At 45.0% G+C, this 18016-nt stretch overlaps 1 protein-coding gene across 1 annotated transcript in view; it reads right to left on the reverse strand.

The window, feature by feature from the left end:
• LOC121583128 overlaps positions 1 to 17480 on the reverse strand; it is a 30170-nt gene extending 12690 nt beyond the window's left edge. The window contains exons 1-5 of the mRNA XM_041899335.2: positions 17402 to 17480; positions 15420 to 15483; positions 3323 to 3432; positions 2814 to 3094; positions 2185 to 2371 (exon numbers count right to left, since the gene is read on the reverse strand). Coding sequence (XP_041755269.2) covers positions 2185 to 2371; positions 2814 to 3094; positions 3323 to 3355 — 501 coding nt within the window. The 5' untranslated portion in view covers positions 3356 to 3432; positions 15420 to 15483; positions 17402 to 17480. The remainder of the gene's footprint in view (positions 1 to 2184; positions 2372 to 2813; positions 3095 to 3322; positions 3433 to 15419; positions 15484 to 17401) is intronic.
• Between the last annotated feature and the right edge of the window lie 536 nt (positions 17481 to 18016).

Raw genomic sequence — 18016 nt, forward strand, 5'->3', positions numbered from 1 at the left:
AACCGAAACAAGACTCCCAACCAGCCTCCTGCTAGGTTGCTGCAACCCTTCTCATACCCAAGGCCCTGGTCCCACGTTTCACTGGACTTTGTTCACGGGCCTTCCGCCCTCTGTCGGACACACAGTCATCCTTACCATTGTTGACCGCTTTAGTAAGATGACCCACTTCGTGCCCCTTCCCAAACTACCCTCTGCTAAAGAGACCTCCCAGGTGGTCCTGGAACATGTGTTTCGTATCCATGGCCTACCCCAGGATATAGTGTCAGACCGGGGCCCGCAATTCTCAGCAACCTTTTGGAAGGAGTTCTGTCATCTCCTTGGGGCCACCGCCAGCCTATCGTCTGGATTCCACCCGATGTCAAGCGGCCAGACTGAGCATGAACCAGGAGCTGGAGAAGGCACTGAGGTGTGTGGCTTCCCAAAATCCCGGGCCTGGGCTCAACACCTGCTCTGGGTGGAATATGCCCATAATTCACTCACCAGTTCCTCCACCGGGCTCTCCCCCTTTCAGTGTGTCTCACGGGTATCAACCTCCACTGTTTGCCAGCCAGGAGGCGGATGCCACCTGTCCGTCTGCTCTGCGTATGCCCGCCGCTGCCCCGCCTGGGCCCAGGCTCGCACTGTGCTCCTGAAGTCTGGAACCAGCTACGCCGTCGGTGCCAACCGACGGAGGACCCCAGCACCTACTTCCGGGTTGGTCAGAAGGTCTGGCTGTCTGCCCTGGATCTGCCGCTGCGGGTTGTATCACGGAAAGCTGGCCCCTCGCTTCATGGTCCTTTTCCTGTGCAGAAGTCATCAGTCCAACGGCGGTCCGACTTCAGTTGCCCGCTTCCATGCGGGTCCACCCCACCTTCCACGTCTCCAAGGTCAAGCCGGTCCATGAAGTCCCCTGATCCCTGCAGCTCCCGGGCGCCACCTCCTCCGCGCCTCGTAGATGGCGGTCCTGTCTTCACCGTCCGGCGGCTGCTCGCTCTAGGCGAAGGGTAGGGGTCTCCAGTACCTCGTTGATTGGGAGGGATATGGTCCAGAGAGAGGACCTGGATCCCGGCCAGGAGGATAGTGGACCGGACCCTTATCACTGACTTCCTCGACTACATCCTGATCAGCCTGCAATCCGTAGGGGCCGTCCAAGAGGGGTTCCTAGCCGTCCGGCCCGCCCCTGCTCCTGTCTCAGTGCCTGTCCTGTCTCCCGACCGTGACCCTCCAGCTCCTTCTGAGGATGAGGAGATTCACTCGGACCGCTCGGAGGAGTTCTGACCCGCCGCCTGCTCCCCTCCACCCTCCCGGCATGATGTTGTTCTTGGGACTTCTGGGGCCGTCCCTTGGAGGGGGTCCTGTCATGAGCACTCTCTCTCCCTGGTAGCAACATTAATTGCATTCAATTATCTTCCACTCTGCTCACCTCCCTCTCTCTACTCAGCTCTAACTAGCTCCACCTGCCCTGCTCTGCTCTTGTTACCTGGCCAGCTGCACTGCATTTCCCACTCCACCATCCTCACCTTGCCTCACTCTGTTCTAATTACTCTGCCAGCTGAACTGCATTTCCCCACTACCTCTCCCAGTATATCAAGCCCTGTTTTTCAGCCAAGCCCTGTCAGATCGTCTTCAAACCCCGGACCAGTAACCTGCCTGTCTGCGCTCTGACTCCTGTTTCGTGATACCCGATCCTTTCTTGACCTGCCTCCTTGTTCTGCCCCGTCTATCCCAACCTGCCTTCTGGACCTCGACTACTCTCCGATCTTCAGCCCCTCCGGTACTGCGTTTCTGCCTTCTGTCTCTCACCACGATATTTGCCCAGCCCTGATCTGTACTTCTGCCTGCCATTCATATTGCTGTTGTGTGTGTGTTCCCCCAGGTCTCCGACCACCAGATGGCGTGCCCAGACGTTTCACCACCCTCAGCCCGATACGCCGCTCCATCACTGGGGAACACACACACTAAGCACTTGGACTGGACACCCCGGACATTTGGTGACCCCGGAGCACAGGTACCCACAGGAGGACCCTGTAAGACCCCTGACACCCCTGGGACTCCTCTTCCCGCCTGTAACCTTGAATAAAGAACTCTGAATTTGAACTTGCGCTCTTGGGTCCTCTTCTGTTCGTGACAAGGGAGAGAAACTGTGACATTTCTTTATGTGAGTCTCTGTGTGTGAGGGTTGAGGAGAAGGCTTCAGCCTGGTACCTTTGCAAGGGTGTGGTCGCCTTCTGAGGACGCGGAGTGTGTGCGTGTGCAGGTGAGGTCTGGGGAGGTGTCATCCCCGCTGCTACGAGGGTCAGAGGTCAGGGGAGAGATGGGAGAGAGGGGAGACTTCACCAGAACCCCCTCCTCATCTTCCTCACTGTCCATCACTAGAGCTACCAAACTGGGGCTGTCAGGGAGAGAGAGAGGAGGGAACGTCCACATTAAGGCCCCTCCCAATATACTGCAGCCACCTCCTATCCATACTCTAAGTGCTGAAACCAACAGCTGAAATATGACCATTTGTGTCATATATGGTGCATTAACAGCACAAACTGTATGGTTTCAAGACTATCTGAATACACCACAACATCCACATAGAGAAAGCATCACACTATCAGAACATACTGAATATATTTGATTTGGTAAGAGCTAACAATACATGTAATCGTCAGTTTATTATCGAAGTACAATAACACACAACTGTGATACAGCACTTTTGGTTTCTTTCAGTCAACAATGCTGATATGATTACTCAACGCTCTTGAATTACCTTTATCTTCTCTTGATCTAAAAATGTTACCCAATGCCTTGAGTAACAGGAGGTCGGATGAATGGGCGGAGTTTGATACCTGAGCTCAGGGGATTCCAGAGGCGGGCTCCCTCTCTGATTGGTTAGGTAAGAGTGGGAGTGTCTGTTGAGTCGGGCGAGGGCTTGGTCAGCGGGGGAGGGCGAGGGAGAGGGGGAGACGGAGGTGGATTGTTGTTCCTCTAGTCCCAAGGGAATTAGAGGGGTGGAGGTGGCCTTTGGGAGCAGGGCCTCTGAGGTCACCGTGTCCCACACCCTGCTGTCAGTCACAGAGCTGTCCCTCGTTACCCCAGCAACACTGACCTTAGCCCTGAGGTCATCCACCTGAGATAGATAGATAGATAGATAGATAGATAGATAGATAGATAGATAGATAGATAGATAGATAGATAGATAGATAGATAGATAGATAGATAGATAGATATATAGAGAGATAGAGAGAGAGAGAGAGAGAGAGAGAGAGAGAGAAAGAGAAGCAACAACAGAGAAATAGATAAATCTACTCAAAGACCATATCATCAATCAGGTTAGTATGATGGTAAGGTGGTGTACCTCTGTGTAGAGCTGACTCCTGCCATTGATCATGGAGGCTAATGTGTCTGCAGCAGCAGAGAGGGAGAACTGTCTCTGGGTTCCTCTGGGGTGGGTCGTATGGGACTTCACTGGAGAAAACAACACAACAGACACACTGAGAATAACTACAGCCAAGAGTGTGGGGGGACAGCCATCAGTCAAACAGAGGGTGAAATGAACACTGCCCAAAAAATTACCAGCAAAGTCCACCACAAAATAAATTGTGCTAATTAAGAAAACTACATTATGGTAAAAAATATACTAATTGGTGTTTATCAAAAAACAAACAGACCAACCGACTGATGATGGATTAGTAAATCTCGATCATCAAAACAACATTCAATTAGCATCTACCAGTTCAGAGGAGAATAGCATAGCATGCAGTTACGACAATGGAAAACATAAATTTCCTTTGACGTGGTAGTTCTAGAATCTACATGATTTCACATTTCCCATATATCAGCTGCTTGGTTGGGCTCTGATTGTTCTGTGTCAGTGAGCCAACCATTTGACTGGTCTATGACTGGCCAACAGTCTGGAGAACAGAGGAAAATAAAGAGAGAGAGAGAGAGAGAGAGAGAGAGAGAGAGAGAGAGAGAGAGAGAGAGAGAGAGAGAGAGAGAGAGAGAGAGAGAGAGAGAGGGGGGAGAATAAAGGGAAATGAAGAGAGAGAATGAATGATGCAGAATTACTCCTTTCTGACCTTTAGAGGTTTGTTATGTTAAAGCAAAGCTTGGAAGAGAGCCGCTACTCTCATTTAACCCTTAGGTAGCCTAGTCCGTGGGATGCCAACAGTGACTAGGTCAATTATAACTATTACATAATCATGGGTCTTGTAGTTTAGTTTCAGGTGTTTAATACAGATATACAACTAACACTTTGTCTTTTGTCTTAGTATCAGGGTTTTTGATTGTGCGCCGGTTGAAAAGAAGTGACTTAACATTTTGGCACAATGTTTGAGCATATTTGCTGTCATAGACATATCATCATAAACATACTTCTGCTCAAGGAGATAAAACACCAGAGAAGCCTGAGACAGTTCTCTGTGTTCTCCAGCCAGTGTTTGATGTTAGCTGCCAACCGCGCCCCTGTTAATGTTAGGGAAATCCTGTGTATCACAGAGGCATTTCCTCCCTGTGCTCTACTGTGGTAGCCTTTAGCATTAGCTTAGCATAATTTCCTCCCTCTGGTCTGCTGTGGTAACGTTAGCGTTAGCGGTAGCAGTAGCTCTAGCGGTAGCGTAGCATGGTTCACTCACACACACACTGAGGTCATTAAGGGACCTCCCCATCTTACCCATCACAACTCCTCCCATAGGAACATACCACAGCCCCCTCACACTCTTTAAGCCAATACCCAGTCTGTAATCAGACATACATGCATGCACTCACAGACACGCCAAACAAGCACATGCACACATACACACACACACATTTACATTTACATTTTAGTCATTTAGCAGACGCTCTTATCCAGAGCGACTTACAGTTAGTGAGTGCATACATTTCACACACACACACACACACACACACAATAAATCACTGACTCCTGCCATTGATCATGGAGGCTAATGACCGCAGCAGCAGAGTGAGAGAACTGTCTCTGCGTTCCTCTGGGGTGGCTCACACACACACACACACAAAAGAGAAGCACATGCACTAGTCCAATTCTAGGAAAGACTGAGGAAGAGATCTGGCATTTCATAAAAGGGTATGTGAGCACAGGAGACTTCCAGACAGAACGGGGAAAACTGTAAAAAACAAACTGCTACTGGAATCCCTGGCAGATGACTGTTCTGTGAATCTCCAATAACAACAGACAAGTCCAGACTTTACATCAACAGAACCAGAACCACACTCAATTCCACTATCAATCCGAATCAGTATGTGATCTGTGAAAACCCTTATTTTCCAGTGTTTTAACACTCCTCATAAGGTACCTAGTCTAAGATACTCAAGAAATAGGATAGTGTATGCCTTGCCTGTTCCCCCCTCTTCACCTGACTTGGAGGTCCTTCTCTGAATGTGCATTCTGGGAAAAGAAGGCAAGGAGTAATAGAAAGGGGAAACAGAGTCAGAGTCCATGTTTTGCCAGTCCTATAGTGTTTCTACAGTCCCAGGTGTCAGAGTCCACATTTTGCCAGTCCTGTAGTGTTCCTAAAGTCCCAGGTGTCAGAGTCCACGTTTTGCCACTCCTGTAGTGTTCCTACAGTCCCAGGTGTCAGAGTCCACGTTTTGCCAGTCCTATAGTGTTTCTACAGTCCCAGGTGTCAGAGTCCACATTTTGCCAGTCCTGTAGTGTTCCTAAAGTCCCAGGTGTCCAGGTGGTCAAAGAGGGACAGGTCAAGGCCAGAGAATCAAACAAACTATCACAGGAAATTCCACTAAATTCCACAACCTTGAATTCCTGTGGATGTGTGTGTGCTGTTAGGAAATGCTGAACAAAGATGAGAGAGAGGAAAGCATGGGATGTGATGACAGTGCTGTATCCTTTCCTAAGGGCTCTTGTTGAGTTAACCCAATCACCACCAAACACACACACACACACAATAAACATGCACACATGCAATAAACTCACCCACGCACGCACGCATGCACACACACACGCAAACACACACACACACACACACACACACACACACACACACACACACACACACACACACACACACACACACACACACACACACACACACACACACACGCACACACACACACACACACCCTCCCAGCAGTGTGGGGGACCTGGCAGCAGTTTTACAGCCTACTCCTAGCAGAACCAGACTCCAGTCACTGAGTTTACAACAAACTCTCCATTCTTACTGCCATCTCCCCAGACAATGCACAGGAAATTAGCATTTCCCATCGCCATGGCAACCCACTCAAACTCTCAGCATCCTCCTCCTCAACAAGACTTTTCACTGGTATAGTGTGTTTGTGTGTGTGTGTGTGTGTGTGTGTGTGTGTGTGTGTGTGTGTGTGTGTGTGTGTGTGTGTGTGTGTGTGTGTGTATGTACAGTGGCTTGCGAAAGTATTCACCCCCCTTGGCATTTTTCCTATTTTGTTGCCTTACATCCTGGAATTAAAATGGATTTTTTTGAGGTTTGTATCATTTGATTTACACAACATGCCTACCACTTTGAAGATGCAAAATATTTTTTATTGTGAAACAAACAAGAAATAAGACAAGAAAACACAAATCTTGAGCATGCATAACTATTCACCCCCCCAAAGTCAATACTTTGTAGAGCCACCTTTTGCAGCAATTACAGCTGCAAGTCTCTTGGGGTATGTCTCTATAAGCTTGGCACATATAGCCACTGGGATTTTTGCCCATTCTTCAAGGCAAAACTGCTCCAGCTCCTTCAAGTTGGATGGGTTCCGCTGGTGTACAGCAATCTTTAAGTCATACCACAGATTCTCAATTGGATTGAGGTCTGGGCTTTGACTAGGCCATTCCAAGACATTTAAATGTTTCCCCTTAAACCACTCGAGTGTTGTAAATGTAAATGTGTTGCTTTAGCAGTATGCTTAGGGTCATTGTCCTGCTGGAAGGTGAACCTCCGTCCCAGTCTCAAATCTCTGGAAGACTGAAACAGGTTTCCCTCAAGAATTTCCCTGTATTTAGCGCCATCCATCATTCCTTCAATTCTGACCAGTTTCCCAGCCCCTGCCGATGAAAAACATGGTGTTCTCGGGGTGATGAGTGGTGTTGGGTTTGCGCCAGACATAGTGTTTTCCTTGATGGCCAAAAAGCTCAATTTTATTCTCATCTGACCAGAGTACCTTCTTCCATATGTTTGGGGAGTCTCCCACATGCCTTTTGGCGAACACCAAACGTGTTTGCTTATTTTTTTCTTTAAGCAATGGCTTTTTTTTCTGGCCACTCTTCCGTAAAGCCCAGCTCTGTGGAGTGTACGGCTTAAAGTGGTCCTATGGACAGATACTCCAATCTCCGCTGTGGAGCTTTGCAGCTCCTTCATGGTTATCTGGTCTCTTTGTTGCCTCTCTAATTAATGCCCTCCTTGCCTGGTCCGTGAGTTTTGGTGGGCGGCCCTCTCTTGGCAGGTTTGTTGTGGTGCCATATTCTTTCCATTTTTTAATAATAGATTTAATGGTGCTCCGTGGGATGTTCAGAGTTTCTGATATTTTTTTATAACCCAACCCTGATCTGTACTTCTCCAAAACTTTGTCCCTGACCTGTTTGGAGAGCTCCTTGGTCTTCATGGTGCCGCTTGCTTGGTGGTGCCCTTTGCTTAGTGGTGTTGCAGACTCTGGGGCCTTTCAGAACAGGTGTATATATACTGAGATCATGTGACAGATCATGTGACACTTAGATTGCACACAGGTGGACTTTATTTAACTAATTATTTGACTTCTGAAGGTAATTGGTTGCACCAGATCTTATTTATGGGCTTCATAGCAAAGGGGGTGAATACATATGCACGCATCCCTTTTCCGTTATTTATTTTTTAGAATTTTTTGAAACAAGTTATTTTTTTCAATTCACTTCACCAATTTGGACTATTTTGTGTATGTCCATTACATGAAATCCAAATAAATCAATTTAAATAACAGGTTGTAATGCAACAAAATAGGAAAAATGCCAAGGGGGATTAATACTTTTGCAAGGTACAAGAAGCCCTAACAAGAATAGTAAACCAACTAAAATTCAGAGAAGTGAGGACATTTTGCCAGTCCTCACTTGTAAAAAGGCTATTTTAGGCTTAGGGGTTAGGTTTAGGATTAGGAGTTGAGGTTAGGAATGGGAATCCATTTTTGGTCCTCAAAAAGTCCTCACAAGTATAGTGTGTGTGTGTGTGTGTGTGTGTGTGTGTGCTGCTCTGTGTGTGGTGTGAATATGTTTGTTCAAGGAATTACTTCTGTTTCTGTCTGTATGTGTGTCTGTGTGTGTTTTGTCAGAAGGGAGCACGAGGTTCCAGCGTGTGGAAGGATCATCTTAAATGTCAGCTTTTGTAGGGCCTATGACATTTGAGCTTGTTAACATTCCTCCTTTCACTTCAATTACAGAGGTCCACTGTCTGTCCAACCCAAGGGCTGGCGTAGGGGGGAGGCAGAGGGGGGAGAAAGGGGGAGACAGGGGGAGGCAGCTTTGTTTAGGTACACTCTTAGAAAAAAAATGCTATCTAGAACCTAAAAGGGTTCTTCGGCCGTCCCCATAGCAGAACCCTTTTTGGTTCCATGTAGAACCCTTTACACAGAGGAACCGAAAATAGTTCTACCTGGAACCAAAAAGGGTTCTCCTATGGGGACAGCCAAATAACCCTTTTAGGATCTAGATATCAATTTTTTCTAAGAGCGTAGTACACTGTCCAACCCATGAGGCTGGGGGTGGGGTGGGGAGGGGAAGAGGGGGAGAGACAGAAGGGAGACAAGGGGAAGAGGGGGGTATTTTAGGGGGAGTTTTACTGGGTACTGGTCCCCGTCTGTGGTGACCCCATTCCTCCCTTTGTCCCAGTGACAGGGCAGATTCCTGGGCTAGTTAGGGAGGGGAGAGAGGCTGGGACTCTATGAGGCTGAGTCATTATGAGGGACACCATGGTGTGAACAGACAGAACAATCCCCCTGGTTGCTGAGCAGTGAAGGGAGCACAATAAATCCATTAGCTAAACTATTGAACTCTGGACAGGAGTGATGAGTCTATACACCACTGGCAGTTGCAGTGACGCCCCTTAAAGTTAAATTACTATCATCAAGGGCATAGGAGACCCCCCTATGTTAGAGACAGGTACAATTATTTAAAAATATACAGTATATATACAGTACCAGTGAAAGGTTTGGACACACCTACTTATTCCAGGGTTTTTCTTTTTTTTTTACTATTTTCTACATTGTAGAATAATAGTGAAGACATCAAAACTATGAAATAACACATATAGAATCATGTAGTAACCAAAAAAGTGTTAAACAAATCAAAATATATTTTACATTTGAGATTCTTCAAATAGTCACCCTTTGCCTTGATGACAGCTTTGCACACTCTTGGCATTCTCTCAACCAGCTTCATGAGGTAGTCACCTGGAATGCATTTCAATTAACAGTTGTGCCTTCTTAAAAGTTAATACATGGAATTCTTCTTAATGCGTTTGAGCCAATCAGTTGTGTTGTGACAAGGTAGGGGGCGGTATACAGAAGATAGCCCTATTTGGTAAAAGACCAAGTCCATATTATGGCAAGAACAGCTCAAATAAGCAAAGAGAAACAACAGTCCATCATTACTTTAAGATCAGAAGGTCAGTCAATATGGAACATTTCAAGAACATTGAAAGTTTCTTCAAGTGCAGTCGCAAAAACCATCAAGCACTATGATGAAACTGGCTCTCATGGAAGACCCAGAACTACCTCTGCTGCAGAGGATAAATTCATTAGAGTTACCAGCCTCAGAAATTGCAGCCCAGATAAATGCTTCACAGAGTTCAAGTAACAGACCCATCTCAACATCAACTGTTCAGAGGGGACTGTGTGAATCAGGCCACACTGTCTGTGATTTATTTAGAATTCAAGGCACACTTAACCAGCATGGCTACCACATCATTCTACAGCAATACGCCATCCCATCTGGTTTGAGCTTAGTGGGACTATCATTTGTTTTTCAACAGGACAATGACCCAACACACCTCCAGGCTGTGTAAGGGCTATTTTACCATGAAGGAGAGTGATGGAGTGCTGCATCAGATGACCTAGCCTCCACAATCCCCCGACCTCAACCCAATTGAGATGGTTTGTTATGAGTCGGACCGCAGAGTGAAGGAAAAGCAGCCAACAAGTGCTCAGCATATGTGGGAACTCCTTCAAGACTGTTGGAAAAGCATTCCAGGTGAAGCTGGTTGAGAGAATGCCAAGAGTGTGCAAAGCTGTCATCAAGGCAAAGGGTGTCTATTTGAAGAATCTCAAATATAAATTATATTTTGATTTGTTTAACATTTTTTTGTTTACTATATGATTCCATATGTGTTATTTCATAGTTGTGATGTCTTCACTATTATTCTACAATGTAAAAAATAGTAAAAAATAAAGAAAAACCTTTGAATGAGTAGGTGTGTCCAAACTTTTGACTGGTAGTGTATATACATACATTTGCGAGAATTGTATTTTGAAAAACGACTGCTTCATTCTACTCTCAGTTGTTAATAGCAGTGTGACAGTGTATGAGGGAGAGAAAAAGCCCTGTGTAGCAGCACCATCAATACTCACCACACAGGGGAAAGTAATTGTTGTTGGCAACAACAAAGTCAGTTTAAGTAAAAAGTCTATGAATGTGAATAAACTTTGATATGTTAGAATGAACGTGAGCAACTATAAGCTTTCTCCTGGCTAATAGCTAGTTAGCTTTACATTTACAGTTTATTCATTTTTAGCTGTGCCAAGTTTTATCTAACTAGATAACGCTGTGTAGTTCTGGTTGTGTGAAAAACTGACAGTGATTGTTTTGAAGCCAAGAATACTTGCTAGTTACAGAATTACTTGCACAATCACTGTCTTAGTCTTCATCATAGGGTCAGCAAGTTAACAATGGATGTGTCACCAGTCAAGAAGAGAGAAAAATAAGACATGTTTTCTTTTTTTAATAGTGCAAAGGACTGTAAGTAAGGTTATTGGCAACTGCCTGCACACCAGCCTGCACACCAGCCTGCACACCAGCCTGCACACCAGCCTGCACACCAGCCTGCACACCAGCCTGCACACCAGCCTGCACACCAGCCTGCACACCAGCCTGCACACCAGCCTGCACACCAGCACACCACCCCTGGCACACTAGCTGGCACATTTGAAATACTTCAGCTTTTTATTTATTTTATTTTATTTCACCTTTATTTAACCAGGTAAGCCAATTGAAAACAAGTTCTCATTTACAACTGCGACCTGGCCAAGATAAAGCAAAGCAGTGCGATAAAAACAACAACACAGAGTTACATATTGGGTAAAACAAAACATAAAGTCAAAAATACAACAGAAAATATAAAATATATATACAGTGTGTGCAAACGTAGCAAGTTATGGAGGTAAGGCAATAAATAGGCCATAGTGCAAAACAATTACAATTAGTATTAACACTGGCTTAGATGTCTTTAACTTCATCACAGTGATTATGTGTCATGAAGTTCATGTGTTAAGACTTTGTTTGGTCCTATCATGATCATGGCAGGAGAATGATAGCCATGAATAGACAGACAGGCATAGAGGGAGAGAGAGAGCGGTAAGATAGTTAGAAGTGCCTCTCCAAGCCCATAGAGTTCATAGGCTGATGATCTGTCATAGTGTGAATCAATCAGAATTTATATACACTGAGTGTACAAAAACATTAAGGACATCTGCTCTTTCCATGACATAAACTGACCAGGTGAATCCAGGTAAAAGCTATGATCCCTTCTTGGTGTCACTTGTTAAATCTACTTCAATCAGTGTAGATGAAGGGGAGGAGACAGGTTAAAGAAGGATTGTGTATGTGTGCCATTCAGAGGGTTAATGGGCAAGACAAAATATTGAAGTGCCTTTGAATGGTGTATGGTAGTAGCTGCCAGCCGCACTGGGCTTTTCACACTCAACAGTTTCCCGTGTGTATAAAGAATGGTCCAACACCCAAAGGACATCCAGCCAACTTGACACAACTTTGGGAATAATTGGAGTCAACATGGGCCGACGAATTGAGGCTGTTCTGAGGACAAAACAGCAACTAAATATTAGGAAGGTGTTCCTAATGTTTGGTATACTCAGTGTATTTGATCTCTGATGAAGTCATAGCATCTTAAGTCTAAAGGGTGTATTGCATGAGTTAACTTCAAAGAGAGGCAGCCATGATGATATTATATTTTTTATAATTGTGACTCGTTTCAGGAAACTAGGCGTATGTTACGGGTCACTACTTCACAGGAGAGCCATTTGAACGTAAACTTTTTTTAAAAATCTAAATGTGTTTTTTGGCAGAAATGCCTTCTGGAACATGTGAACTTTCATGTGCCTTAATAACAAACGTATATGCCATTTGTAAATACGAATAAAATGGTTAAATTACGAGCCTAGTTGGTTTAGCCACAGAAAAAGACAGCAACCTTCCCGCTAGCCATGATTGGCTGAGATAATGAGTGGGCTGGACATGTTGAGAGATGAGTTCTGATTTGTCTGCCATATAGCACGCTTCTGTCTATTTGAGCTGGTCAGTATGTGTAGGTAATCCTGTCTAACACAGTTTAAAAATATACAGTGGGGGAAAAAAGTATTTAGTTAGCCACCAATTGTGCAAGTTCTCCCACTTAAAAAGATGAGAGAGGCCTGTAATTTACATCATAGGTACACATCAACTATGACAGACAAATTGAGAAAAAATAATCCACAAAATCACATTGTAGGATTTTTTATGAATTTATTTGCAAATTATGGTGGAAAATAAGTATTTGGTCACCTACAAACAAGCAAGATTTCTGGCTCTCACAGACCTGTAACTTCTTCTTTAAGAGGCTCCTCTGTCCTCCACTCGTTACCTGTATTAATGGCACCTGTTTGAACTTGTTATCAGTATAAAAGACACCTGTCCACAACCTCAAACAGTCACACTCCAAACTCCACTATGGCCAAGACCAAAGAGCTGTCAAAGGACACCAGAAACAAAATTGTAGACCTGCACCAGGCTGGGAAGACTGAATCTGCAATAGGTAAGCAGCTTGGTTTGAAGAAATCAACTGTGGGAGCAATTATTAGGAAATGGAAGACATACAAGACCACTGATAATCTCCCTCGATCTGGGGGCTCCACGCAAGATCTCACCCCGTGGGGTCAAAATGATCACAAGAACGGTGAGCAAAAATCCCAGAACCACACGGGGGGGACCTAGTGAATGACCTGCAGAGAGCTGGGACCAAAGTAACAAAGCCTACCATCAGTAACACACTACGCCGCCAGGGACTCAAATCCTGCAGTGCCAGACGTGTCCCCCTGCTTAAGCCAGTACATGTCCAGGCCCGTCTGAAGTTTGCTAGAGTGCATTTGGATGATCCAGAAGAGGATTGGGAGAATGTCATATGGTCAGATGAAACCAAAATAGAACTTTTGGTAAAAACTCAACTCGTCGTGTTTGGAGGACAAAGAATGCTGAGTTGCATCCAAAGAACACCATACCTACTGTGAAGCATGGGGGTGGAAACATCATGCTTTGGGGCTGTTTTTCTGCAAAGGACCAGGACGACTGATCCGTGTAAAGGAAAGAATGAATGGGGCCATGTATCGTGAGATTTTGAGTGAAAACCTCCTTCCATCAGCAAGGGCATTGAAGATGAAACATGGCTGGGTCTTTCAGCATGACAATGATCCCAAACACACCGCCCGGGAAACGAAGGAGTGGCTTCGTAAGAAGCATTTCAAGGTCCTGGAGTGGCCTTAGCCAGTCTCCAGATCTCAACCCCATAGAAAATCTTTGGAGGGAGTTGAAATCCGTGTTGCCCAGCGACAGCCCCAAAACATCACTGCTCTAGAGGAGATCTGCATGGAGGAATGGGCCAAAATACCAGCAACAGTGTGTGAAAACCTTGTGAAGACTTACAGAAAACGTTTGACCTGTGTCATTGCCAACAAAGGTTATATAACAACGTATTGAGAAACTTTTGTTATTGACCAAATACTTATTTTCCACCATAATTTGCAAATAAATTCATAAAAAATCCTACAATGTGATTTTCTGGATTTTCTTTCTCATTTTGTCTGTCATAGTTGACGTGTACCTATGATGAAAATTACAGGCCTCTCTCATCTTTTTAAGTGGGAGAACTTGCACAATTGGTGGCTGACTAAATACTTTTTTTCCCCACTGTATATATTGCGTAGTAGAACTGCATAAGTGTTGCTCTCCACTTTCTGGAGGACCGAGTTTTGGAATCAGTGGAATTAGAGTATGATAGCTAAGGAGATGAAGAAAAAACCTGGCTCCGGATTACATCTTCAAACTAAGGGCAACCATAGCATCCATGATAGGGAGAAGCGTCCATCCATGATGTGTACGGGTAAGATAGTCTAGCTAGCTACATGTTCAGATATTACAAGTTTCTAATTTTGACAGAAAGTCGTTTTCATTTCAAGTTAAAGTGTACTGTTAGCTAGCTAGCTAATGTTAGCTGGCTGGCTCGCTAGCAAACGTTACGTGTATGATCTTATTATTCGTATCTCAGAGCCATTTGCTTTGCTAGTTATAGCCTAATGTTAGCTAGCTAACATTGGACCTGGTTGGTTAGCTACCTGCAGATTCATGCAGGGTAGTAATGTCATGAGTTGGGATTATGGTTCATTGTTTAGCTAGCTAGCTAAACAATAGAATGTCACTGCGACAACTGTTGATAGACGTAGCTGGTAAATTTGCTCTGGCTATCTACTATTTCAGAGCACTCTCGTCTGAGTGTGCCAGTGCGCAGAATAACTGACGAATTTACAAACGCTCAACACCCGTTGAATATGGCAGGTGTCAGTAAACGTTGGCAAAAAAGCGTAAATTGTTGCCAGCAGCACAGTTGCAGTCACCAACGCTCTGGATAACATAAAAACAGCCTAACCAGCTCCGCTAGGGCGAGTAAAATGGTGAGTGAGCTGTTGTGTCTGGAAGTAGCTAGCAAGCTAGCCAACGCTAGCCAGTTAGCTTGGGTGCTTGACTGCTGTTGAAGGACAAAATGCTCGGATCAACCCTTAAAGAGATGGGAGGGGCTAAAGCTTAAGAGGGTGTGAACGATGTTGAATGGGTGTAGACAAAGAAGAGCTCTACAGTAGGTACCAAAACATTCAAAGGCCATTTTCTCAAAAGTGAGGTTACAAGTTTATCAACTGTCAAAGCAGAATTAATTTCATATTGTTCCTCAAATTCAGTGTATGATATACCATTTTGTAGCTCTGTGTCTCTGTTTTTATCCAATGTAAAAAACACAATTTCAAGTTGTGTGAGAGAGAGAGAGAGAGAGAGAGAGACTGAGAGAGAGAGAATAAAGAAGAAAGAGAGAGAGAGAGAGAGAGAGAGCGAGAGAGAGAGAGAGAGAGAGACAGAGAGAGACAGAGAGAGAGATAAACAGATCAATAGATTGTACCTGTTTGTAACGTTGGAAGCTCCTCATCATCATCCAGAGAGAGAACAAGCTGATCTTCAAAAACCTATTTTACAAAACAGAAAATAAACATAGATCAGATAGCCACACACAGCTACAGTGAGGGAAAAAAGTATTTGATCCCCTGCTGATTGTGTACGTTTGCCCACTGACAAAGAAATGATCAGTCTATAATTTTAATGGTTGGTTTATTTGAACAGTGAGAGACAGAATAACAACAAAAAAATCCAGAAGAACGCATGTCGAAAATGTTATAAATTGATTTGCATTTTAATGAGGGAAATAAGTATTTGACCCCCTCTCAATCAGAAAGGTTTCTGGCTCCCAGGTGTCTTTTATACAGGTAACGAGCTGAGATTAGGAGCACACTCTTAAAGGGAGTGCTCCTAATCTCAGTTTGTTACCTGTATAAAAGACACCTGTCCACAGAAGCAATCAATCAATCAGATTCCAAACTCTCCACCATGGACAAGACCAAAGAGCTCTCCAAGGATGTCAGGGACAAGATTGTAGACCTACACAAGGCTGGAATGGGCTACAAGACCATCGCCAAGCAGCTTGGTGAGAAGGTGACAACAGTTGGTGCGATTATTCGCAAATGGAAGAAACACAAAATAACTGTCAATCTCCCTCGGCCTGGGGCCCCATGCAAGATCTCACCTCGTGGAGTTGCAATGATCATGAGAACGGTGAGGAATCAGCCCAGAACTACACGGGAGGATCTTGTCAATGATCTCAAGACAGCTGGGACCATAGTCACCAAGAAAACAATTGGTAACACACTACGCCGTGAAGGACTGGAATCCTGCAGTGCCCACAAGGTCCCCCTGCTCAAGAAAGCACATATACAGGCCCGACTGAAGTTTGCCAATGAACATCTGAATGATTCAGAGGAGAACTGGGTGAAAGTGTTGTGGTCAGATGAGACCAAAATCGAGCTCTTTGGCATCAACTCAACTCGCCATGTTTGGAGGAGGAGGAATGCTGCCTATGACCCCAAGAACACCATCCACACCGTCAAACATGGAGGTGGAAACATTATGCTTTGGGGGTGTTTTTCTGCTAAGGGGACAGGACAACTTCACCGCATCAAAGGGACGATGGACGGGGCTACGTACCGTCAAATCTTGGGTGAGAACCTCCTTCCCTCAGCCAGGGCATTGAAAATGGGTCGTGGATGGGTATTCCAGCATGACAATGACCCAAAACACACGGCCAAGGCAACAAAGGAGTGGCTCAAGAAGAAGCACATTAAGGTCCTGGAGTGGCCTAGCCAGTCTCCAGACCTTAATCCCATAGAAAATCTGTGGAGGGAGCTGAAGGTTCGAGTTGCCAAACGTCAGCCTCGAAACCTTAATGACTTGGAGAAGATCTGCAAAGAGGAGTGGGACAAAATCCCTCCTGAGATGTGTGCAAACCTGGTGGCCAGCTACAAGAAACGTCTGACCTCTGTGATTGCCAACAAGGGTTTTGCAACCAAGTACTAAGTCATGTTTTGCAGAGGGGTCAAATACTTATTTCCCTCATTAAAATGCAAATCAATTCATAAAATTTTTGACATGCGTTTTTTTGTTGATATTCTGTCTCTCACTGTTCAAATAAACCTACCATTAAAATTATAGACTGATCATGTCTTTGTCAGTGGGCAAAAGTACAAAATCAGCAGGGGATCAAATACTTTTTTCCCTCACTGTATATGAGAGGATGCAGTGAATGCATGTGGGCAGTCCATAAGCGGAGCTCTGCTCCTTCGAATCGTCATAATGAAACACACACACACACACACAATAAGGCAAAAAGCTTTCCCAGAGAAAGAGCAAAAAATGCATGCACACCGCATACTTACTCTCATCACCCTCACACAACACACACAGAGAAAAACAGATCCAGACACACACACACATCAAACTCATTGATGTACCAGGTCATTTCATTTGAAAAGAAGAGCAAACTGATATACTCACACTATCCACGAGAGTGAGGTCTCCCAGTGGCAGCCCCCTGCCCAGACCTGCAGAGGAGGAGAATGATTCTTATATCACCCTCTAACACCCTTTAAATAAGCAGTGTGATTGGCCACAAGAAGAAACAGATGACTTCTCCAGTAAACATGCTGGAATCACTGCTAGCCTGACTCTGCTTCACTAGCAGCAGAGCTAAAGCAACATATGAGGAAGAGATAGGTTGTTTCCTAGTACAGATCTATAGATCTATCGTGTTCCCCTCCAGTCTGGCTGGGGCTGCTGGGGGATGAGGTCGATACTGAGATAGACTTCCTGTCTATCTATGTACGCATTGATATCAAGCCTGCCGTCGCTATGGTTACCAGAAACAAGAGAGATCGGCAGTGTGTGTGTCTTTGAGGCGGCAGCAACTGCTCTGAGTCTCTTGTACTCACTGCTCTTCTCTCTTTCTCTCATCTCTCCTCTGTCTCCCCTCTCTCTCTCTCTCTCTCTCTCTCTCTCTCTCTCTCTCTCTCTCTCTCTCTCTCTCTCTCTCTCTCTCTCTCTCTCTCTCTCTCTCTCTCTCTCTCTCTCTCTCTCTCTCTCGCATCTCTCCTTCTCTGTCTCCCCTCTCTC

Source organism: Coregonus clupeaformis, chromosome 15, assembly GCF_020615455.1.
Source record: "Coregonus clupeaformis isolate EN_2021a chromosome 15, ASM2061545v1, whole genome shotgun sequence".
In the NCBI taxonomy this organism is placed as follows: Eukaryota; Metazoa; Chordata; class Actinopteri; order Salmoniformes; family Salmonidae; genus Coregonus; species Coregonus clupeaformis.